The sequence below is a fragment of the Hyperolius riggenbachi genome, chromosome 8, assembly GCF_040937935.1.
Source record: "Hyperolius riggenbachi isolate aHypRig1 chromosome 8, aHypRig1.pri, whole genome shotgun sequence".
Lineage (NCBI taxonomy): Eukaryota > Metazoa > Chordata > Amphibia > Anura > Hyperoliidae > Hyperolius > Hyperolius riggenbachi.
In genome coordinates, this window is record NC_090653.1 from 295,891,065 (window position 1) to 295,915,545 (window position 24,481).

The 24,481-nt window shown below is 51.1% G+C and overlaps 1 protein-coding gene across 10 annotated transcripts in view; it reads right to left on the bottom strand.

Annotated features, from left to right (window-relative positions):
- The window catches only part of EHMT1 (euchromatic histone lysine methyltransferase 1), a 185,417-nt gene that overhangs the window by 33,708 nt on the left and 127,228 nt on the right, over positions 1 to 24,481 (bottom strand). For all 10 annotated transcript variants that reach the window (XM_068249180.1, XM_068249179.1, XM_068249184.1 and 7 more), the window contains exons 15-19: positions 18,239 to 18,345; positions 13,178 to 13,300; positions 12,600 to 12,701; positions 2,275 to 2,379; positions 453 to 607 (exon numbers count right to left, since the gene is read on the bottom strand). In XM_068249180.1, the coding sequence (XP_068105281.1) occupies positions 453 to 607; positions 2,275 to 2,379; positions 12,600 to 12,701; positions 13,178 to 13,300; positions 18,239 to 18,345 (592 nt within the window). The remainder of the gene's footprint in view (positions 1 to 452; positions 608 to 2,274; positions 2,380 to 12,599; positions 12,702 to 13,177; positions 13,301 to 18,238; positions 18,346 to 24,481) is intronic.

The following is a 24,481-nucleotide window of genomic DNA, read 5'->3' on the forward strand; positions in this document are numbered from 1 at the left end:
ACGTGCGGTTTTAGGAGGAAATATGTGGTGTGTGGCGTCGGGAGGAAATCTTACAAGTTGTGCATTGTTGGGAGGAAATCTTCTTACAAGTTGTGCATTGTTGTGAGGAAATCTTCTTACAAGTTGTGCATTGTTGTGAGGAAATCTTATGAGTTGTGCGGTGTTGGGAGGAAATCTTATGTGCTGGGCAGTGCCGAGTGGAAATCTTACATGTGCAGTGCGGGGAAGAAATCTTATGTGTCGTGCAGTGTCAGGAGGAAATCTTACGTGTCGTGCGGTGTCAGGAGGAAATATGTGTCATGCGGTGTCAGAAGGAAAGATTACGTGTGGTGCGGTGTCAGGAGGAAATCTTATGTGTCGTGCGGTGTTGGAAGGAAATCTTACGTGTCATGCGGTGTCAGGAGTAAATCTTAAGTGTCATGTGGTGTCAGGAGGAAATCTTATTGGCTTACGTGACACACTCGAGCCGGTTCTCCCGCGAGGCGATGTGGAGCGGGGAGTCCCCGTGAATGTTGACCGCACTCAAGTCACACTTGGAGGCCAGAAGAATCTCAGCGATTTCTACAGATCCGGCGAATGCAGCCCAATGCAGACAGATGTTCTCCTCCTGCAAGGAGAGATCACATTGTGCACTACAGACGAGAACAACCATCATGCTGGAGACAGAATACCTAACAGAGCGATTCCTGGCCTATAACCATCATTCATAATGCAAGAAAATAACGTATTTCATCGATCAATCCAAGCTACTCCCAACACTGATACCAGATACGTGTGACAGCCCCATCCTCATGTACAGCGTACATCTGGTGATTTTGTGGCCTGATCGACCATCTGAGTCCATAATTTGATGGAATTGGCCAATAACTGGGGCAGCAACAAGCATGCCAAGCGATGATTTGAGCGATTTCGATTGAGAGATGGAAAATCTTGGCCTGAGGTTGTTGCTCAGGTGCACAGCGTCATCGGCCTGCGATATCACAACAAAGCTCCGGCTGCTGTACCCCCAAATGTAAAGGTCCCCACTCCCCACCCTGCGCCCGGGCAGTTTAAATCTCCTCTGCTCCAGCAGACCCGACTCCCGGTCTCCCCCGCGCACCGCCAGGAGGGCGTGTGATGTGGCGCTGCTGGGGGGAGACAGCGGAGCATCTGTACAGGTGAGATGTACACTGCACCAATTCAATCAGATTGAGATCTGTCCCTTAGCCAATCTGCCGATACATCCCTGGATCTAGGGGAACCTTACTCACCTACAGAGGAGGGGCCACATATAGCGGGGAAACAGCCAATCAGCATTACAGCATTCAGCCACTCCTCTCCCGACACACTAGGGGGATTTCACCAATGTTTATATTACACATAGATACTACTATTGGCTTTTGAAAGCACCTCTGAGCTGAGTGGGATACGGAGGCTGCCATATTTATTTCCTGTTAAACAATACCAGGTGCCTGGCTGTCCTGCTGATCTCCCTGGCTGCAGTAGTGTCTGAATCACACACCTGAAACAAGCATGCAGCCAATCCAGTCACACTTCAGTCAGAGCACCTGTTCTGCATGCTTGTTCAGGGGCTATGGCTAAATGTATTAGAAGCAGAGGATCAGCAGGACAGCGAGGCAATCTGCATGGTTTAACTAGTTCACCACTTAGGGGCTTTTTTTTCACCTAATGGACCAGAGCAATTTTCACCTTTCAGCGCTCCTCCCATTCATTCACCAATAACGTTATCACTACTTATCGTAACAAAATGATCTATATATCGGTTTGTTGTTTTTTTTCCCACCAATTAGGCTTCCCTTGGGTGGTACATTTTACTAAGAATTATTATACTCTAAATGCATTTTAATTAGACTAATAAAACAAAAATTCACTGTTTCTCAATTTTTGGCCATTATAGTTTTAAAATAAAATGTGCTACTGTGGATAAAAGCCACACTATTTATTTGAGCATTTGTCCCGGTTATAACAACGTTTAAATTATGTCCTCAGTATTATTATTATTATATATTGTATTTATAAAGCGCCAACATATTACGCAGCGGTGCACAATAGATAAATTGGTTAACATACAGGTAGAACATACGGAAACTTACAACAAAACAAGACAGTACAATGTATAGCGACAATACAGGTAGTCCACGACTTACAAACGCCCAACATATGAATGAAATGGCATTCAGAAACTTTCCAACCAATGGGTATGACTAAATTCGAGTAGACAAACGACCCCACACATAACATGCCAAAACTGTATACAGGGGCTTCTGCACTTACATTGTCCCGTATGTTGATGTCAGCCCCACAGGAATGTAAGAGTTTTACAAGATCCACATGCTTGTATTCTGTCGCCCAAATCATCGGGGTCCAGCCACCGTCATCCTGTAGCAGAGATAGTCACACGGTAACATGGAGACTCAGAGACAATGACACGGTCACAGGGAGACACAGAGACAATGACACTGTCACAGGGAGACACAGAGACAATGACACGGTCACAGGGGACACAGAGGCAATGACACGGTCACATGGAGACTCAGAGACAATGACACGGTCACAGGGAGACACAGAGACAATGACACAGTCACAGGGAGACACAGAGACAATGACACTGTCACAGGGAGACACAGAGACAATGACACGGTCACAGGGGACACAGAGGCAATGACACGGTCACATGGAGACTCAGAGACAATGACACGGTCACAGGGAGACACAGAGACAATGACACAGTCACAGGGAGACACAGAGACAATAACACGGTCACAGGGGACACAGAGACAATGACACGGTCACAGGGGGACACAGAGACAATGACACGGTCACAGGGGGACACAGAGACAATGACACGGTCACAGAGAGACACAGAGACAATGACATGGTCACAGGGGACACAGAGACAATGACACGGTCACAGGGGGACACAGAGACAATGACACAGTCACAGGGGACACAGAGACAATGACACAGTCACAGGGGACACAGAGACAATGACACAGTCACAGGGGACACAGAGACAATGGCCAATGACACAGTCACAGGGGACACAGAGACAATGACGCGGTCACAGGGGACACAAACAATGACACGGTCACAGGGGAAACAGAGACAATGACACAGTCACAGGGGACACAGAGACAATGACACAGTCACAGGGGACACAGAGACAATGACACGGTCACAGGGGACACAGACAATGACACAGTCACAGGGGACACAAACAATGACACAGTCACAGGAGACACAGGGATACAGAGAAAATGACAGTCACAGGGGACACAGAGAATGACAAAGTCACAGGGGACACAAAGACAATAAAACATTCACAGGAGGACACAGAGACAATGACACAGTCACAGGGGGACACAGAGACAATGAAACGGTCACAGGGGGACACAGAGACAATGACACGGTCACAGGGGGACACAGAGACAATGACACAGTCACAGGGGGACACAGAGACAATGACACGGTCACAGGGGGACACAGAGACAATGACACGGTCACAGGGGGACACAGAGGCAATGACACGGTCACAGGGGGACACAGAGGCAATGACACGGTCACAGGGGGACACAGAGGCAATGACACGGTCACAGGGGGACACAGAGGCAATGACACGGTCACAGGGGGACACAGAGGCAATGACAAGGTTACAGGGGGACACAGAGGCAATGACACGGTCACAGGGGGACACAGAGGCAATGACACGGTCACAGGGGGACACAGAGACAATGACACGGTCACAGGGGGACACAGAGACAATGACACAGTCACAGGGGACACAGAGACAATGACACGGTCACAGGGGGACACAGAGACAATGACACAGTCACAGGGGACACAGAGACAATGACACGGTCACAGGGGGACACAGAGACAATGACCAAGTCACAGGGGACACAGAGACAATGACACGGTCACAGGGGGACACAGAGAATGACACAGTCACAGGGGACACAGAGACAATGACACGGTCACAGGGGGACAGAGAGACAATGACACAGTTACAGGGGACACAAAACTGTCCAATGGGAGAAGCTACTCACAATATTCCATTCTCTACAATTCACATGCAGTGAAAATTAATCACGGCTACAAAAAAATTAATAAGCAAAAGTTCATCCCTGAAAGGGGGGAAAATAAAGACTTCAAAAGCGCCTCAGATATGCAAATAAGCAGGAAGGTGGGCGGAGGGTAATTGTCTCGCTAGGGGTGTGATTCCAACACCTCAGCAGGAATCACTTGATGAAGGAAAAATATCAAACTGCTCCACAAGTACTTGTGAGGTGATTGCAGACAAAACAAAGGAGAAAAACAAGGATGAACAAAAAGTCAAATGTGCAGCAAAACACAGGCGAGACCACCGCTGTGCGGGAACCGTTTAATAATCGCTGGCTATCAGCAAAGCGCTACACCAGCGGGGCCCTATGGTGGTCCTACCAGCAGCGCTGCAGACCGATTGCAAAACGCTATACGAGATCACATCAGTGACCACAGCAGCCAAATCGCTATCACTACAGGAAATTAGCAGCACTTCCGCCCTAAGTGTGTCACAGCCCTGAACCTAAAAATACAAGTGACCTAGTGATGTCACTGGTCTCTAGTGATTGGATAGGCTGCGTTCTCATGTATATGAGGCGTCAGTGATGTCACTGGTCTCTAGTGATTGGATAGGCTGCGTTCTCATGTATATGAGGTGTCAGTGATGTCACTGGTCTCTAGTGATTGGATAGGCTGCGTTCTCATGTATATGAGGGGTCAGTGATGTCACTGGTCTCTAGTGATTGGATAGGCTGCGTTCTCATGTATATGAGGGGTCAGTGATGTCACTGGTCTCTAGTGATTGGATAGGCTGCGTTCTCATGTATATGAGGTGTCGGTGAGGTCACTGGTCTCTAGTGATTGGATAGGCTGTGTTCTCATGTATATGAGGTGTCAGTGATGTCACTGGTCTCTAGTGATTGGATAGGCTGCTTTCTCATGTATATGAGGGGTCAGTGATGTCACTGGTCTCTAGTGATTGGATAGGCTGCGTTCTCATGTATATGAGGTGTCAGTGATGTCACTGGTCTCTAGTGATTAGATAGGCTGCGTTCTCATGTATATGAGGGGTCAGTGATGTCACTGGTCTCTAGTGATTGGATAGGCTGCGTTCTCATGTATATGAGGTGTCGGTGAGGTCACTGGTCTCTAGTAATTGGATAGGCTGCGTTCTCATGTATATGAGGTGTCAGTGATGTCACTGGTCTCTAGTGATTGGACTGGCTGCGTTCTCATGTGTATGAGGGGTCAGTGATGTCACTGGTCTCTAGTGATTGGATAGGCTGCGTTCTCATGTATATGAAGCGTCAGTGATGTCACTGGTCTTTAGTGATTGGATAGGCTGTGTTCTCATGTATATGAGGGGTCAGTGATGTCACTGGTCTCTAGTGATTGGATACGCTGCGTTCTCATGTATATGAGGGGTCAGTGATGTCACTGGTCTCTAGTGATTGGATAGGCTGCGTTCTCATGTATATGAGGGGTCAGTGATGTCACTGGTCTCTAGTGATTGGATAGGCTGCGTTCTCATGTATATGAGGTGTCAGTGATGTCACTGGTCTCTAGTGATTAGATAGGCTGCGTTCTCATGTATATGAGGTGTCAGTGATGTCACTGGTCTCTAGTGATTAGATAGGCTGCGTTCTCATGTATATGAGGGGTCAGTGATGTCACTGGTCTCTAGTGATTGGATAGGCTGCGTTCTCATGTATATGAGGTGTCGGTGAGGTCACTGGTCTCTAGTGATTGGATAGGCTGCGTTCTCATGTATATGAGGTGTCAGTGATGTCACTGGTCTCTAGTGATTGGACTGGCTGCGTTCTCATGTGTATGAGGGGTCAGTGATGTCACTGGTCTCTAGTGATTGGATAGGCTGCGTTCTCATGTATATGAAGCGTCAGTGATGTCACTGGTCTTTAGTGATTGGATAGGCTGTGTTCTCATGTATATGAGGGGTCAGTGATGTCACTGGTCTCTAGTGATTGGATACGCTGCGTTCTCATGTATATGAGGGGTCAGTGATGTCACTGGTCTCTAGTGATTGGATAGGCTGCGTTCTCATGTATATGAGGGGTCAGTGATGTCACTGGTCTCTAGTGATTGGATAGGCTGCGTTCTCATGTATATGAGGTGTCAGTGATGTCACTGGTCTCTAGTGATTGGATAGCCTGCATTCTCATGTATATGAGGGGTCAGTGATGTCACTGGTCTCTAGTGATTGGATAGGCTGCATTCTCATGTATATGAGGGGTCAGTGATGTCACTGGTCTCTAGTGATTGGATAGGCTGTGTTCTCATGTATATGAGGAGTCAGTGATGTCACTGGTCTCTAGTGATTGGATAGGCTGTGTTCTCATGTATATGAGGCGTCAGTGATGTCACTGGTCTCTAGTGATTGGATAGGCTGCATTCTCATGTATATGAGGGGTCAGTGATGTCACTGGTCTCTAGTGATTGGATAGGCTGTGTTCTCATGTATATGAGGCGTCAGTGATGTCACTGGTCTCTAGTGATTGGATAGGCTGTGTTCTCGTGTATATGAGGCGTCAGTGATGTCACTGGTCTCTAGTGATTGGATAGGCTGCGTTCTCATGTATATGAGGTGTCAGTGATGTCACTGGTCTCTAGTGATTGGATAGGCTGCGTTCTCATGTATATGAGGGGTCAGTGATGTCACTGGTCTCTAGTGATTGGATAGGCTGCATTCTCATGTATATGAGGTGTCAGTGATGTCACTGGTCTCTAGTGATTGGATAGGCTGCGTTCTCATGTATATGAGGTGTCAGTGATGTCACTGGTCTCTAGTGATTGGATAGGCTGCGTTCTCGTGTATATGAGGGGTCAGTGATGTCACTGGTCTCTAGTGATTGGATAGGCTGTGTTCTCGTGTATATGAGGCGTCAGTGATGTCACTGGTCTCTAGTGATTGGATAGGCTGCGTTCTCATGTATATGAGGTGTCAGTGATGTCACTGGTCTCTAGTGATTGGATAGGCTGCGTTCTCATGTATATGAGGGGTCAGTGATGTCACTGGTCTCTAGTGATTGGATAGGCTGCGTTCTCATGTATATGAGGTGTCAGTGATGTCACTGGTCTCTAGTGATTGGATAGGCTGCGTTCTCATGTGTATGAGGGGTCAGTGATGTCACTGGTCTCTAGTGATTGGATAGGCTGCGCTCTCATGTATATGAGGTGTCAGTGATGTCACTGGTCTCTAGTGATTGGATAGGCTGCATTCTCATGTATATGAGGCGTCAGTGATGTCACTGGTCTCTAGTGATTGGATAGGCTGCATTCTCATGTATATGAGGGGTCAGTGATGTCACTGGTCTCTAGTGATTGGATAGGCTGCGTTCTCATGTATGTGATGTGTCAGTGATGTCACCGGTCTCTAGTGATTGGATAGGCTGCGTTCTCATGTATATGAGGGGTCAGTGATGTCACTGGTCTCTAGTGATTGGAAAGGCTGCATTCTCATGTATATGAGGGGTCAGTGATGTCACTGGTCTCTAGTGATTGGATAGGCTGCGTTCTCATGTATGTGATGTGTCAGTGATGTCACCGGTCTCTAGTGATTGGATAGGCTGCGTTCTCATGTATATGAGGCGTCAGTGATGTCACTGGTCTCTAGTGATTGGATAGGCTGCGTTCTCATGTATATGAGGGGTCAGTGATGTCACTGGTCTCTAGTGATTGGATAGGCTGTGTTCTCATGTATATGAGGCGTCAGTGATGTCACTGGTCTCTAGTGATTGGATAGGCTGCGTTCTCATGTATATGAGGTGTCGGTGATGTCACTGGTCTCTAGTGATTGGATAGGCTGCGTCCTCATGTATATGAGGTGTTAGTGATGTCACTGGTCTCTAGTGATTGGATAGGCTGTGTTCTCATGTATATGAGGTGTGGTGATGTCACTGGTCTCTAGTGATTGGACTGGCTGCGTTCTCATGTATATGAGGTGTCAGTGATGTCACTGGTCTCTAGTGATTGGATAGGCTGCGTTCTCATGTATGTGATGTGTCAGTGATGTCACCGGTCTCTAGTGATTGTATAGGCTGCGTTCTCATGTATATGAGGCGTCAGTGATGTCACTGGTCTCTAGTGATTGGATAGGCTGCGTTCTCATGTATATGAGGGGTCAGTGATGTCACTGGTCTCTAGTGATTGGATAGGCTGTGTTCTCATGTATATGAGGGGTCAGTGATGTCACTGGTCTCTGGTGATTGGATAGGCTGTATATGAGGCGTCAGTGATGTCACTGGTCTCTAGTGATTGGATAGGCTGCATTCTCATGTATATGAGGCATCAGTGATGTCACTGGTCTCTAGTGATTGGATAGGCTGCATTCTCATGTATATGAGGCATCAGTGATGTCACTGGTCTCTAGTGATTGGATAGGCTGCTTTCTCATGTATATGAGGGGTTAGTGATGTCACTGGTCTCTAGTGATTGGCTAGGCTGCGTTCTCATGTATATGAGCGGTCAGTGATGTCACTGGTCTCTAGTGATTGGATAGGCTGCGTTCTCATGTATATGAGGTGTCAGTGATGTCACTGGTCTCTAGTGTTTGGATAGGCTGCGTTCTCATGTATATGAGGTGTCAGTGATGTCACTGGTCTCTAGTGTTTGGATAGGCTGCGTTCTCATGTATATGAGGGGTCAGTGATGTCACTGGTCTCTAGTGTTTGGATAGGCTGCGTTCTCATGTATATGAGGTGTCGGTGATGTCACTGGTCTCTAGTGTTTGGATAGGCTGCGTTCTCATGTATATGAGGTGTCGGTGATGTCACTGGTCTCTAGTGATTGGATAGGCTGCGTTCTCATGTATATGAGGTGTCAGTGATGTCACTGGTCTCTAGTGATTGGAAAGGCTGCATTCTCATGTATATGAGGGGTCAGTGATGTCACCGGTCTCTAGTGATTGGATAGGCTGCGTTCTCATGTATGTGATGTGTCAGTGATGTCACCGGTCTCTAGTGATTGTATAGGCTGCGTTCTCATGTATATGAGGCGTCAGTGATGTCACTGGTCTCTAGTGATTGGATAGGCTGTGTTCTCATGTATATGAGGGGTCAGTGATGTCACTGGTCTCTAGTGATTGGATAGGCTGTGTTCTCATGTATATGAGGGGTCAGTGATGTCACTGGTCTCTGGTGATTGGATAGGCTGTATATGAGGCGTCAGTGATGTCACTGGTCTCTAGTGATTGGATAGGCTGCGTTCTCATGTATATGAGGTGTCAGTGATGTCACTGGTCTCTAGTGATTGGATAGGCTGCGTTCTCATGTATATGAGGTGTCAGTGATGTCACTGGTCTCTAGTGATTGGATAGGCTGCGTTCTCATGTAGAGGAGGTGTCAGTGAGGTCACTGGTCTCTAGTGATTGGATAGGCTGCGTTCTCATGTATATGAGGCGTCAGTGATGTCACTGGTCTCTAGTGATTGGATAGGCTGTGTTCTCGTGTATATGAGGCGTCAGTGATGTCACTGGTCTCTAGTGATTGGATAGGCTGCGTTCTCATGTATATGAGGTGTCAGTGATGTCACTGGCCTCTAGTGATTGGATAGGCTGCGTTCTCATGTATATGAGGGGTCAGTGATGTCACTGGTCTCTAGTAATTGGATAGGCTGCATTCTCATGTATATGAGGTGTCAGTGATGTCACTGGTCTCTAGTGATTGGATAGGCTGCGTTCTCATGTATATGAGGGGTCAGTGATGTCACTGGTCTCTAGTGATTGGATAGGCTGTGTTCTCGTGTATATGAGGCGTCAGTGATGTCACTGGTCTCTAGTGATTGGATAGGCTGCGTTCTCATGTATATGAGGTGTCAGTGATGTCACTGGTCTCTAGTGATTGGATAGGCTGCGTTCTCATGTATATGAGGGGTCAGTGATGTCACTGGTCTCTAGTGATTGGATAGGCTGCGTTCTCATGTATATGAGGGGTCAGTGATGTCACTGGTCTCTAGTGATTGGATAGGCTGCGTTCTCATGTATATGAGGTGTCAGTGATGTCACTGGTCTCTAGTGATTGGATAGGCTGCGTTCTCATGTGTATGAGGGGTCAGTGATGTCACTGGTCTCTAGTGATTGGATAGGCTGCGTTCTCATGTATATGAGGCGTCAGTGATGTCACTGGTCTCTAGTGATTGGAAAGGCTGCATTCTCATGTGTATGAGGGGTCAGTGATGTCACTGGTCTCTAGTGATTGGATAGGCTGCGTTCTCATGTATATGAGGCGTCAGTGATGTCACTGGTCTCTAGTGATTGGAAAGGCTGCATTCTCATGTGTATGAGGGGTCAGTGATGTCACTGGTCTCTAGTGATTGGAAAGGCTGCATTCTCATGTGTATGAGGGGTCAGTGATGTCACTGGTCTCTAGTGATTGGATAGGCTGCGCTCTCATGTATATGAGGTGTCAGTGATGTCACTGGTCTCTAGTGATTGGATAGGCTGCATTCTCATGTATATGAGGTGTCAGTGATGTCACTGGTCTCTAGTGATTGGAAAGGCTGCATTCTCATGTGTATGAGGGGTCAGTGATGTCACTGGTCTCTAGTGATTGGATAGGCTGCGTTCTCATGTATATGAGGGGTCAGTGATGTCACTGGTCTCTAGTGATTGGATAGGCTGTGTTCTCATGTATATGAGGCGTCAGTGATGTCACTGGTCTCTAGTGATTGGATAGGCTGCGTCCTCATGTATATGAGGTGTTAGTGATGTCACTGGTCTCTAGTGATTGGATAGGCTGTGTTCTCATGTATATGAGGTGTGGTGATGTCACTGGTCTCTAGTGATTGGACTGGCTGCGTTCTCATGTATATGAGGTGTCAGTGATGTCACTGGTCTCTAGTGATTGGATAGGCTGCGTTCTCATGTATGTGATGTGTCAGTGATGTCACCGGTCTCTAGTGATTGTATAGGCTGCGTTCTCATGTATATGAGGCGTCAGTGATGTCACTGGTCTCTAGTGATTGGATAGGCTGCGTTCTCATGTATATGAGGCGTCAGTGATGTCACCGGTCTCTAGTGATTGGATAGGCTGCATTCTCATGTATATGAGGGGTCAGTGATGTCACTGGTCTCTAGTGATTGGATAGGCTGCATTCTCATGTATATGAGGGGTCAGTGATGTCACTGGTCTCTAGTGATTGGATAGGCTGTGTTCTCATGTATATGAGGGGTCAGTGATGTCACTGGTCTCTGGTGATTGGATAGGCTGTATATGAGGCGTCAGTGATGTCACTGGTCTCTAGTGATTGGATAGGCTGCGTTCTCATGTATATGAGGTGTCAGTGATGTCACTGGTCTCTAGTGATTGGATAGGCTGCATTCTCATGTATATGAGGCATCAGTGATGTCACTGGTCTCTAGTGATTGGATAGGCTGCTTTCTCATGTATATGAGGGGTTAGTGATGTCACTGGTCTCTAGTGATTGGCTAGGCTGCGTTCTCATGTATATGAGCGGTCAGTGATGTCACTGGTCTCTAGTGATTGGATAGGCTGCGTTCTCATGTATATGAGCGGCCAGTGATGTCACTGGTCTCTAGTGTTTGGATAGGCTGCGTTCTCATGTATATGAGGTGTCAGTGATGTCACTGGTCTCTAGTGTTTGGATAGGCTGCGTTCTCATGTATATGAGGGGTCAGTGATGTCACTGGTCTCTAGTGTTTGGATAGGCTGCGTTCTCATGTATATGAGGTGTCGGTGATGTCACTGGTCTCTAGTGTTTGGATAGGCTGCGTTCTCATGTATATGAGGTGTCGGTGATGTCACTGGTCTCTAGTGATTGGATAGGCTGCGTTCTCATGTATATGAGGTGTCAGTGATGTCACTGGTCTCTAGTGATTGGAAAGGCTGCATTCTCATGTATATGAGGGGTCAGTGATGTCACCGGTCTCTAGTGATTGGATAGGCTGCGTTCTCATGTATGTGATGTGTCAGTGATGTCACCGGTCTCTAGTGATTGTATAGGCTGCGTTCTCATGTATATGAGGCGTCAGTGATGTCACTGGTCTCTAGTGATTGGATAGGCTGCGTTCTCATGTATATGAGGGGTCAGTGATGTCACTGGTCTCTAGTGATTGGATAGGCTGTGTTCTCATGTATATGAGGGGTCAGTGATGTCACTGGTCTCTGGTGATTGGATAGGCTGTATATGAGGCGTCAGTGATGTCACTGGTCTCTAGTGATTGGATAAGCTGCGTTCTCATGTATATGAGGTGTCAGTGATGTCACTGGTCTCTAGTGATTGGATAGGCTGCGTTCTCATGTATATGAGGTGTCAGTGATGTCACTGGTCTCTAGTGATTGGATAGGCTGCGTTCTCATGTAGAGGAGGTGTCAGTGAGGTCACTGGTCTCTAGTGATTGGATAGGCTGCGTTCTCATGTATATGAGGTGTCAGTGATGTCACCGGTCTCTAGTGATTGGATAGGCTGCGTTCTCATGTATATGAGGGGTCAGTGATGTCACTGGTCTCTAGTGATTGGATAGGCTGTGTTCTCATGTATATGAGGCGTCAGTGATGTCACCGGTCTCTAGGAGGTAGTCTTACCTGGCAGTTGACATCCATTTCGGCATGGGAGAGCAGATATTTCACCACATCATAGTGACCCTTTTTGGATGCCAGATGCAGACATGTGGAGCCTTCGATGTCCTGGAAGAAGAGGATAATGAGAGGTGAGGCCTGAGAATGGGTTGGGGTTAGGGTGAGACCTGAGAATCGGTTGGGGTTAGGGGTGAGACCTGAGAATGGATTGGGGTAGGGGTGAGGCCTGAGAATGGATTGGGCTTAGGGGTGAGGCCTGAGAATGGATTGGGCTTAGGGGTGAGGCCTGAGAATGGATTGGGGTTGGGGTGAGGCCTGAGAATGGATTGGGGTGAGGCCTGAGAATGGGTTGGGGTTAAGGTGAGACCTGAGAATGAGTTGGGGTTAGGGTGAGACCTGAGAATGAGTTGGGGTTAGGGTGAGGCCTGAGAATGGGTTGGGGTGAGGCCTGAGAATGGGTTGGGGTGAGGCCTGAGAATGGGTTGGGGTGAGGCCTGAGAATGGGTTGGGGTGAGGCCTGAGAATGGGTTGGGGTGAGGCCTGAGAATGGGTTGGGGTTGTCTGGAGGAGGCTGCGGCGGTTACCTTGGGGTCCAGCAGCGCTCCGGCTTTCACCAGATACTTGACAGTTTCCAGGTGGTTGTTCTCCGCAGAGTCCATCAGGGGGGTCCTCTGGTCCTCACCACAGTTATCCAGGTTAGCACCAGCCTGCAGGGGAGAGACAGGACAGAATGGAGTCAGGGTGGGCAGCACAGCGGCTCCGGGGCTCCCAGCTGCTCTGTCTGTGGCTGATACGGCTGAGGTTATGGTGTGCTGCCAGGTGCCCCCAGCTGCTCTGTCTGGCTGATACGGCTGAGGTAATGATGTGCTGCCAGGTGCCACCAGCTACATGTCTGTGGCTGGCACTGCTGAGGTAATGATGTGCTGCCAGGTGCCCCCAGCTGCTCTGTCTGTGGCCAGCACTGCTGAGGTAATGATGTGCTGCCAGGTGCCCCCCGCTACATGTCTGTGGCCAGCACTGCTGAGGTAATGATGTGCTGCCAGGTGCCCCCAGCTGCTCTGTCTGTGGCCAGCACTGCTGAGGTAATGATGTGCTGCCAGGTGCCCCCAGCTGCTCTGTCTGTGGCCAGCACTGCTGAGGTAATGATGTGCTGCCAGGTGCCCCCAGCTACATGTCTGTGGCCAGCACTGCTGAGGTAATGATGTGCTGCCAGGTGCCCCCAGCTGCTCTGTCTGTGGCCAGCACTGCTGAGGTAATGATGTGCTGCCAGGTGCCCCCAGCTGCTCTGTCTGTGGCTGATACGGCTGAGGTTATGGTGTGCTGCCAGGTGCCCCCAGCTGCTCTGTCTGTGGCTGATACGGCTGAGGTAATGGTGTGCTGCCAGGTGCCCCCAGCTACATGTCTGTGGCCAGCACTGCTGAGGTAATGATGTGCTGCCAGGTGCCCCCAGCTGCTCTGTCTGTGGCCAGCACTGCTGAGGTAATGATGTGCTGCCAGGTGCCCCCAGCTGCTCTGTCTGTGGCTGATACGGCTGAGGTTATGGTGTGCTGCCAGGTGCCCCCAGCTGCTCTGTCTGGCTGATACGGCTGAGGTAATGATGTGCTGCCAGGTGCCACCAGCTACATGTCTGTGGCTGGCACTGCTGAGGTAATGATGTGCTGCCAGGTGCCCCCAGCTGCTCTGTCTGTGGCTGATACAGCTGAGGTAAATGATGTGCTGCCAGGTGCCCCCAGCTGCTCTGTCTGTGGCTGATACGGCTGAGGTATTGATGTGCTGCCAGGTGCCCCCAGCTACATGTCTGTGGCCAGCACTGCTGAGGTAATGATGTGCTGCCAGGTGCCCCCAGCTGCTCTGTCTGTGGCTGATACAGCTGAGGTAATGATGTGTTGCCAGGTGCCCCCAGCTGCTCTGTCTGTGGCTGGCACTGCTGAGGTAATGATGTGCTGCCAGGTGCCCCCAGCTGCTCTGTCTGTGGCTGATACGGCTGAGGTAATGATGTGCTGCCAGGTGCCCCCAGCTGCTCTGTCTGTGGCTGGCACTGCTGAGGTAATGATGTGCTGCCAGGTGCCTCCAGCTGCTCTGTCTGTGGCTGATACGGCTGAGGTTATGGTGTGCTGCCAGGTGCCCCCAGCTGCTCTGTCTGGCTGATACGGCTGAGGTAATGATGTGCTGCCAGGTGCCACCAGCTACATGTCTGTGGCTGGCACTGCTGAGGTAATGATGTGCTGCCAGGTGCCCCCAGCTGCTCTGTCTGTGGCCAGCACTGCTGAGGTAACGATGTGCTGCCACGTGCCCCCAGCTACATGTCTGTGGCCAGCACTGCTGAGGTTATGGTGTGCTGACAGGTGCCCCCAGCTGCTCTGTCTGTGGCTGGCACGGCTGAGGTAATGATTTGCTGCCAGGTGCCCCCCAGCTGCTCTGTCTGTGGCCAGCACTGCTGAGGTAATGATGTGCTGCCAGGTGCCCCCAGCTACATGTCTGTGGCCGGCACTAATGAGGTTATGATGTGCTGCCAGGTGCCCCCAGCTGCTCTGTCTGTGGCTGGCACTGCTGAGGTAATGATGTGCAGCCAGGTGCCCCCAGCTGCTCTGTCTGTGGCCGCCACTAATGAGGTTATGATGTGCTGCCAGGTGCCCCCAGCTGCTCTGTCTGTGGCCAGCACTGCTGAGGTAATGATGTGCTGCCAGGTGCCCCCAGCTGCTCTGTCTGTGGCTGGCACTAATGAGGTTATGATGTGCTGCCAGGTGCCCCCATGTAGGTGGGGGCACCTGGCAGCACATCATTACATTATTTACCAGACATCAGCCAGTGAGGCAGTCAGTGTCACTGAACAAGGATGGATCAGCAGTACAGAGATACACAGGGAACATTTACACGGAGTAATGGAACCTCATATATTAGACTAATAACAGGTATTATATTACCCAGGACTCCAGATGAAATGGAAAGTTTACAACCCCCCTAGGCCTATACTGTATAGGGCTGAGAGCTATCAGCACAAAGCCACTGCAGGGCAAATTCTATTCCTGTTTACCAGGTCTGGGTGCCATTGCCTAACTGTGCAGAGCCAGCGGGATTATGGGAAGGTTTTTTTTGTTTTTTTAAGCAACATTAACAAGCTTATCTAAGCATGCAAATTAGAGAAAGCTTCCTATTTCTGATAAGATAATGACACTATGAGGCATCCATCCCTCTATCCCTTTGAAGAGTTCACTTCAACTTGAGTCGCCTGCGCAGCAGAGTGGACGTGACTGGGATCGGCTATTTCCGCCTGATCCCGAGCCGAGAGCCACTACTGCGCCGGGGAAGGTGAATATTGCAGGCGCTACTGCCCCTGTGCCACAGCCTGACAAATTGTCAGCTGTGGCTTCAGAAGGGCACTGCGAGACCATGGGACAGAGGACGGGAGAAGCCTCGATAGGATCCAGGGGCTTCCCCCTCCCGAGGTAAGAAATCCCCAGGGGAACATTTTTTTCTTGTTACAGCGGCTCTTTAAACTACTTGCCGACCGCTCCACGCCAATTGGCGTGAATGGCTGCGGGTGGAGATAGCAGGGGAATGACGTAGGAATGACAGAGCTCCACCTTCAGTCTCCCAGCGGCGATCTCCGCTTGGAGACTGATAGACGGCGAGACCACCGTCTAATAACAATGCAGCGCTGTACTGGGGACAGCCGTGTGACACAGCTGTCCCTCCAGAGGCAGGGAAGTGATCGGCTGTCATAGGCTGAAAAAATAATAAATGAATGAGCAAATGTATTACACTATGGCAGGGTTGTCAAACTTTGCACAGTTGGTTACTGGATGACTTGTGTGAATACTCAGGAAAATGGGTGGAGCCTACAACAGCCAATCAAAATTCACCTGTTGATTTTCAAGGGGAATATTTAATTGCTACCATTCTTGCACTGTTAATGGCACAGGCCTCAAACCTGCTACAGTTGGTTATTGGGTGACTGGGGTTTAAATTCAGAAAAGGGGGTGGAGCCACAAACAGCCAATCAGATTTTTTCATTTCAATGCAAATTATTGATGCCAAAGTCCGCAAAGCTCAAAAACTTGGTCATTGAGTAATTATGTGTTAGGGTTAGAAAAAGTATGCAGAGCCAACACCAGCCAAATACATAACCGCGCAACGCCGGGCAATCAGCTAATATATATATATATATATATATATATATATATATATATATATATATATATATATATATATATATATATATATATATATATATATATATATATATATATATATATATATATATATATATATATATATAAAACACAACAACTGGGGAGTGATCAGACCCCACCAGAGAGCTCTGTTGGTGGGGATAAAAGGGAGGCGGAGTCACTTTTGTGCTGAGTTGTACGGCCCTGCAGCAAGCCCTTACAGCTGCAGTGGCCCAATTAAGAAAAATGGCCTGGTCACTAGGGGAGGATTAACATCGCGGTCCTCAAGAGGATAAATATAAAAGAAAACCATGGGATACTTAAAGCCATTTTTAGGAGTAGGAGGATAAATGTAATTGTTTACCTCATCAGTTTATTGTCACCTCGGGTTCACTTTAACACGATGTAGTGCGCTGAAAGTGTCCAAACCTCCGCATTCCTGACGCAAAGTCTGCAGCGCGCTGCCGCATGATCCAAGCTTACTGCACGGTGTGTGCAGCAATGCAAGTCAATGGAGGACACAGGTTACAACACACTGACGGGAATGCCAGTGACGCACATCCTGCCCAGCAAGGAGTACGTCACTAGCTGGGGGCGGGGCTATGCATATTACCGTCACCGTGGCGCAGGGTCATATACGGCTGATTTGTGCGGTGCTAGTGGAAAACCCGCCTTAGACTCTGGCGTCTGATGTAGGATAGATAGTTGGGCAAGAGCAGAGGTGCCCAACATTCGTTTCGGCTTGTGAGCTACTTAAAAAAATTAGTAAGTCAAAATGATCTACCTATGCGCAATTTTAGGAGCACATTTGTATATACTGAATGGAAAATGTAGTGGGGCCGGGATCTACCATAAGTCCTTTGCGATCTACCTAATGAGCCCCCCGAGCAAGACGATATTTCACACACAGGGATGACTTTCTACAGCCAATAACGTCTCTTCCCAATCTGCCTCATCAAGCTCAAGGCCACAACGCACACGTTTGGCAAAAAGTAAAAAGAGACAAGAAATGTGTGATGTTTCCACAAGTCACATGACCTCATGTTCTGCGAGTGTAAGAGAGGATTCTGAGTATCAATTCATGTATACTGGCCACATTAAGGGGGACTCCGGGGGGCAGAGCGATAGCCACAGGACTCTGAATATCAATACATGTATACAGGCCACATTAAGGGGGACTCCGGGGGGCAGTGATAGCTGAGCACAGCTGCATGATGGGATTCTGAATATCAATTCATGTATACAGGCCACATTAAGGGGGACTCCGAGAGGCAGTGATAGCTGAGCACAGCTGCATGATGGGATTCCTAATATTAATTCATGTATACAGGCCACATTAAGGGGGACTCCGAGGGGCAGAGCGATAGCTGAGCACAGTTGCATGATGGGATTGTTAGCAGGGAAAGGTGACACCTCCACTCCTCAGTATGGCCGCTTGGTGAATCGGCGTCCTCACACAGCAGCGAGACTCACCTGAACGAGCATGTGACATATGTCAGTGTGGCCCATCTCGGCGGCGGCGTGCAGCGGCGTTCTCCTTCCGTGCTGATCCATCTTGTAGTTCGGATCTATACCATCCACTGAAAAATACAGCACAACATTATCAGCCAACCATCTCTATATCGCTCACATGTATAGACATGCCATCAGCTGTTGCCAGGCAACAACCAGCAACTGCTGCCCGGCAACAATCACACCACCTCATTAATAGGTTTGCTGCATTAATAATGCAGTGCTTGCATTGCTGAATTGAAGCTCTGTTTTAAAATACTGGCAAGTGACGGGCTATTTACACAAAGAAATGACTCCTCCCTAGTCCCATACTCTCACTGTGTGCAGAAATTGGGGCACGACTTGCGCAGAGGGGGATAAATATGTGTAGCCAGGCGTGTGTGTGTTAGTGCACCATACATACGTGTAATAGAATCATCCTACATTAAAGCTATGATATATAATGCAGAATTCGAGATAGCATTACAAACTGCAGCTCCTCCTGTTCAGCCATGCTTCCACATACATCATTCTTTTACCTATAGGAGCAGTACTAGAATTCTGCACACTAAAGGGCTCTACTGTCTTAACCTCCCTGGCGGTAAGCCCGAGTTGAGCTCGGGCTATGCCGCGCAGGGGGAGATCTCAGCCCCTGGTGGGGCGATTTTTATATTGTAAATTGCTGTGCGCGCAGCCAGCACTTTGCTAGCCGCGCGCAAAGCTTGATCGCCGCCGCTCTGCGGCGATCGGCCGCACACAGCGGCGAAAGAGCCCCCCCCCGCCAGAGCCCTGCGCTGCCCGGACCAATGAGTTCCGGGCAGCGCTATGGGCTGGATCGGAGGTGTCTGACGTCAGGACGTCGGCTGACGTCCATGACGTCATCCCGATCGTCGCCATGGCGACAGGAGAAGCCAAACAGGGGAACGCGTTATATACGCGCTCCCCTGTTTGGTATAGATGCCGGCGACGATCGCACTAGAGGGACACATGCGCCCTCTAGTGGTGTTTCATGTAGCTACCACTCTGGTAGCTTTACATGAAACAAAATTTTTTTTAAAAAAAAAGGATTTTTGCCAATTTGGCAAAAAAAATTAACCGCCAGGGAGGTTAAAGCACATCTGACCAAAGAGGGATATGGAGGCTGACATGCATCATGCAGGGCCCTCTGTGCGCCGGTCCTACAGGGCCCTCTGTGCGCCGGTCCTACAGGGCCCTCTGTGCGCAAGTCCTACAGGGCCCTCTGTGCGCAAGTCCTACAGGGCCCTCTGTGCGCAAGTCCTACAGGGCCCTCTGTGCGCAAGTCCTACAGGGCCCTCTGTGCGCAAGTCCTACAGGGCCCTCTGTGCGCAAGTCCTACAGGGCCCTCTGTGCGCAAGTCCTACAGGGCCCTCTGTGCGCAAGTCCTACAGGGCCCTCTGTGCGCAAGTCCTACAGGGCCCTCTGTGCGCAAGTCCTACAGAGCCCTCTGTGCGCAAGTCCTACAGAGCCCTCTGTGCGCAAGTCCTACAGAGCCCTCTGTGCGCAAGTCCTACAGAGCCCTCTGTGCGCAAGTCCTACAGAGCCCTCTGTGCGCAAGTCCTACAGAGCCCTCTGTGCGCAAGTCCTACAGAGCCCTCTGTGCGCAAGTCCTACAGAGCCCTCTGTGCGCAAGTCCTACAGAGCCCTCTGTGCGCAAGTCCTACAGAGCCCTCTGTGCGCAAGTCCTACAGAGCCCTCTGTGCGCAAGTCCTACAGAGCCCTCTGTGCGCAAGTCCTACAGAGCCCTCTGTGCGCAAGTCCTACAGAGCCCTCTGTGCGCAAGTCCTACAGAGCCCTCTGTGCGCAAGTCCTACAGAGCCCTCTGTGCGCAAGTCCTACAGAGCCCTCTGTGCGCAAGTCCTACAGAGCCCTCTGTGCGCAAGTCCTACAGAGCCCTCTGTGCGCAAGTCCTACAGAGCCCTCTGTGCGCAAGTCCTACAGAGCCCTCTGTGCGCAAGTCCTACAGAGCCCTCTGTGCGCAAGTCCTACAGAGCCCTCTGTGCGCAAGTCCTACAGAGCCCTCTGTGCGCAAGTCCTACAGAGCCCTCTGTGCGCAAGTCCTACAGAGCCCTCTGTGCGCAAGTCCTACAGAGCCCTCTGTGCGCAAGTCCTACAGAGCCCTCTGTGCGCAAGTCCTACAGAGCCCTCTGTGCGCAAGTCCTACAGAGCCCTCTGTGCGCAAGTCCTACAGAGCCCTCTGTGCGCAAGTCCTACAGAGCCCTCTGTGCGCAAGTCCTACAGAGCCCTCTGTGCGCAAGTCCTACAGAGCCCTCTGTGCGCAAGTCCTACAGAGCCCTCTGTGCGCAAGTCCTACAGAGCCCTCTGTGCGCAAGTCCTACAGAGCCCTCTGTGCGCAAGTCCTACAGAGCCCTCTGTGCGCAAGTCCTACAGAGCCCTCTGTGCGCAAGTCCTACAGAGCCCTCTGTGCGCAAGTCCTACAGAGCCCTCTGTGCGCAAGTCCTACAGAGCCCTCTGTGCGCAAGTCCTACAGAGCCCTCTGTGCGCAAGTCCTACAGAGCCCTCTGTGCGCAAGTCCTACAGAGCCCTCTGTGCGCAAGTCCTACAGAGCCCTCTGTGCGCAAGTCCTACAGAGCCCTCTGTGCGCAAGTCCTACAGAGCCCTCTGTGCGCAAGTCCTACAGAGCCCTCTGTGCGCAAGCCCTACAGAGCCCTCTGTGCGCAAGCCCTACAGAGCCCTCTGTGCGCAAGCCCTACAGAGCCCTCTGCGCAAGTCCTACAGAGCCCTCTGTGCGCAAGTCCTACAGAGCCCTCTGTGCGCAAGTCCTACAGAGCCCTCTGTGCGCAAGTCCTACAGAGCCCTCTGTGCGCAAGTCCTACAGAGCCCTCTGCGCGCAAGTCCTACAGGGCCCTCTGCGCGCAAATCCTACAGGGCCCTCTGCGCGCAAGTCCTACAGGGCCCTCTGCGCGCAAGTCCTACAGGGCCCTCTGCGCGCAAGTCCTACAGGGCCCTCTGCGCGCAAGTCCTACAGGGCCCTCTGCGCGCAAGTCCTACAGGGCCCTCTGCGCGCAAGTCCTACAGGGCCCTCTGCGCGCAAGTCCTACAGAGCCCTCTGCGCGCAAGTCCTACAGAGCCCTCTGCGCGCAAGTCCTACAGAGCCCTCTGCGCGCAAGTCCTACAGAGCCCTCTGCGCGCAAGTCCTACAGAGCCCTCTGCGCGCAAGTCCCACAGAGCCCTCTGCGCGCAAGTCCTACAGGGCCCTCTGCGCGCAAGTCCTACAGAGCCCTCTGCGCGCAAGTCCTACAGAGCCCTCTGCGCGTAAGTCCTACAGGGCCCTCTGCGCGCAAGTCCTACAGGGCCCTCTGCGCGCAAGTCCTACAGAGCCCTCTGTGCGCAAGTCCTACAGGGCCCTCTGTGCGCAAGTCCTACAGAGCCCTCTGTGCGCAAGTCCTACAGAGCCCTCTGTGCGCAAGTCCTACAGAGCCCTCTGTGCGCAAGTCCTACAGAGCCCTCTGTGCGCAAGTCCTACAGGGCCCTCTGTGCGCAAGTCCTACAGGGCCCTCTGTGCTTAAGAGATTCGCAAGACTAAAGCCGTCTGCACAAAATACTGATATAGAGAATATGGGTAGTGGCTTTAGCTGTTCTCAGATGCTTATTCTAGTTGGTAAACTTGTGTTTTTATGCCCAATAACAGTGTGAGCGAACTGAACGTAAGGCTTATACACACTATGCAATCTCTCCATCAGATCGATGGGAAATTTCCTTGTCGATAGTTTCCAGCATGTGGAAAAGGGATCGATTTTGTGCAGTACGGATCTTAAAATTGTTCCATTTCTCCATTGGGAAGTGGATTGGACAAGGTGGAAGTGATCAGTCGGTGGATCTGGCGGGAAGATTGCATGGTGTGTACCAGCTATTAGGTGTGCCATGAATTCCTGGAGTGTAGCGGCTCATCTGGCTTTCTGCTGAGATTTCTCCCTCTGCAGCGCGTTAGGCAGAATACAGGTGAGGTTCTCTCTGGTAATGTGTGGTAAGTGTAGCGGATGGTGCCCCCCCCCCCCCCGGACCACGGGGCAGATCAGGAGAGGCAGAGGGGGCATCTCCCTTGGGGGGAGGGGGGGGGGCAGGGGTGTTGCGTTCCAGAGGATGGGGGGGGGGGGTGTAGGAGGGGGGACACTTCAAACGAACCCAGAACATTTATAATGTGCTTTTCTCCTGGCGGACTCAAAGCGCCAGAGCTGCAGCCACTAAGACGCGCTCTATAGGCAGTAGCAGTGTTAGGGAGACTTGCCCAAGGTCTCCTACTGAATAGGTGCTTGCTTACTGAACAGGCAGAGCCGAGATTGGAACCCTGGTCTCCCGTGTCAGAGGCAGAGCCCTTAACCATTACACTATCCAGGGGGGCTGTCAGGTCCTTCCGGGGTTCCTGAGGCACATATTAGGCTGAACACAGGTGAGGATCTCTCCGGTAATGTTTGGTAGGTGAAGCAGACGTTGTTGATGTTGTGCCCCCCACCCCCCCCCCCCGATCACAGTGCAGATCAGGAGATGAGGTAATGTTTGGTAAGAGCAGCTTATCCCCCCCCCCCCCATCACAAGAGGCATGGTGGGGGGATGGGGGTGCATTCCTGGGAGGCTGTCATGTCAGGTCCTGCCGGCGTTCCTACCGCACATATTTAATTCTCTTTCATGCCTCCTGCAGCTGGAGCGAGCTTATTAGCGAGCGGCGTGGAGTGCACACATCAGCACTTTAGCGTGCGTTTCCCGGCCTGAAACAGGCGCAGCCCACGTCTGCATGAAATGTCGGCCGCTCGGGGAATTCACGTCGTCTCTGTCCCCGGAGGAGGCTGATAAAGCAAATCCTGAGCGCGGCGTGCGTCTGTCAGCGAGGGGAGCGCCATCCGCCGCATCTACGAGAGGATTATACACGCTGTGGGGGCCAGAAGACCGCCAGAAACACGACGGGAAGTCTAAGCATAATATATCATCCGGAAAGTATACGCAGCGCATCACTTTTCCCACATTCCGTTATGTTACAGCCTTATTCCAAATTGGATTGCATTCAGTATTTTCCTCAGAATTCCACACACAACACCTCATAATGACAACGTGAAAAAAGTTTAATTGAGGTTTTGGCAAATTTATTAAGAATAAAAAACCTGAGAAATGCCATGTACAGAAGTATTCACAGCCTCCCCAGTACTCTGTGGATGTACCTTTGGCAGCAAGTAAAGCCTCAAGTCTTTGTGAATATGATGCCACAAGCCTATCCCTGGCCAGTGTCGCTCAGTCCTCTCTGCAGCTCCTCTCCCTGGCCAGTGTCGCCCAGTCCTCTCTGCAGCTCCTCTCCCTGGCCAGTGTCACCCAGTCCTCTCTGCAGCACCTCTCCCTGGCCAGTGTCACCCAGTCCTCTGCAGCTCCTCTCCCTGGCCAGTGTCACCCAGTCCTCTCTGCAGCACCTCTCCCTGGCCAGTGTCACCCAGTCCTCTGCAGCTCCTCTCCCTGGCCAGTGTCACCCAGTCCTCTCTGCAGCACCTCTCCCTGGCCAGTGTCACCCAGTCCTCTCTGCAGCTCCTCTCCCTGGCCAGTGTCACCCAGTCCTCTCTGCAGCACCTCTCCCTGGCCAGTGTCACCCAGTCCTCTGCAGCTCCTCTCCCTGGCCAGTGTCACCCAGTCCTCTCTGCAGCACCTCTCCCTGGCCAGTGTCGCCCACTCCTCTCTGCAGCTCCTCTCCCTGGCCAGTGTCGCCCAGTCCTCTCTGCAGCTCCTCTCCCTGGCCAGTGTCACCCAGTCCTCTCTGCAGCTCCTCTCCCTGGCCAGTGTCACCCAGTCCTCTCTGCAGCACCTCTCCCTGGCCAGTGTCACCCAGTCCTCTCTGCAGCACCTTTCCCTGGCCAGTGTCACCCAGTCCTCTCTGCAGCACCTCTCCCTGGCCAGTGTCACCCAGTCCTCTCTGCAGCACCTCTCCCTGGCCAGTGTCACCCAGTCCTCTCTGCAGCACCTCTCCCTGGCCAGTGTCACCCAGTCCTCTCTGCAGCACCTCTCCCTGGCCAGTGTCACCCAGTCCTCTCTGCAGCACCTCTCCCTGGCCAGTGTCACCCAGTCCTCTCTGCAGCTCCTCTCCCTGGCCAGTGTCACCCAGTCCTCTCTGCAGCTCCTCTCCCTGGCCAGTGTCACCCAGTCCTCTCTGCAGCTCCTCTCCCTGGCCAGTGGCACCCAGTCCTCTCTGCAGCTCCTCTCCCTGGCCAG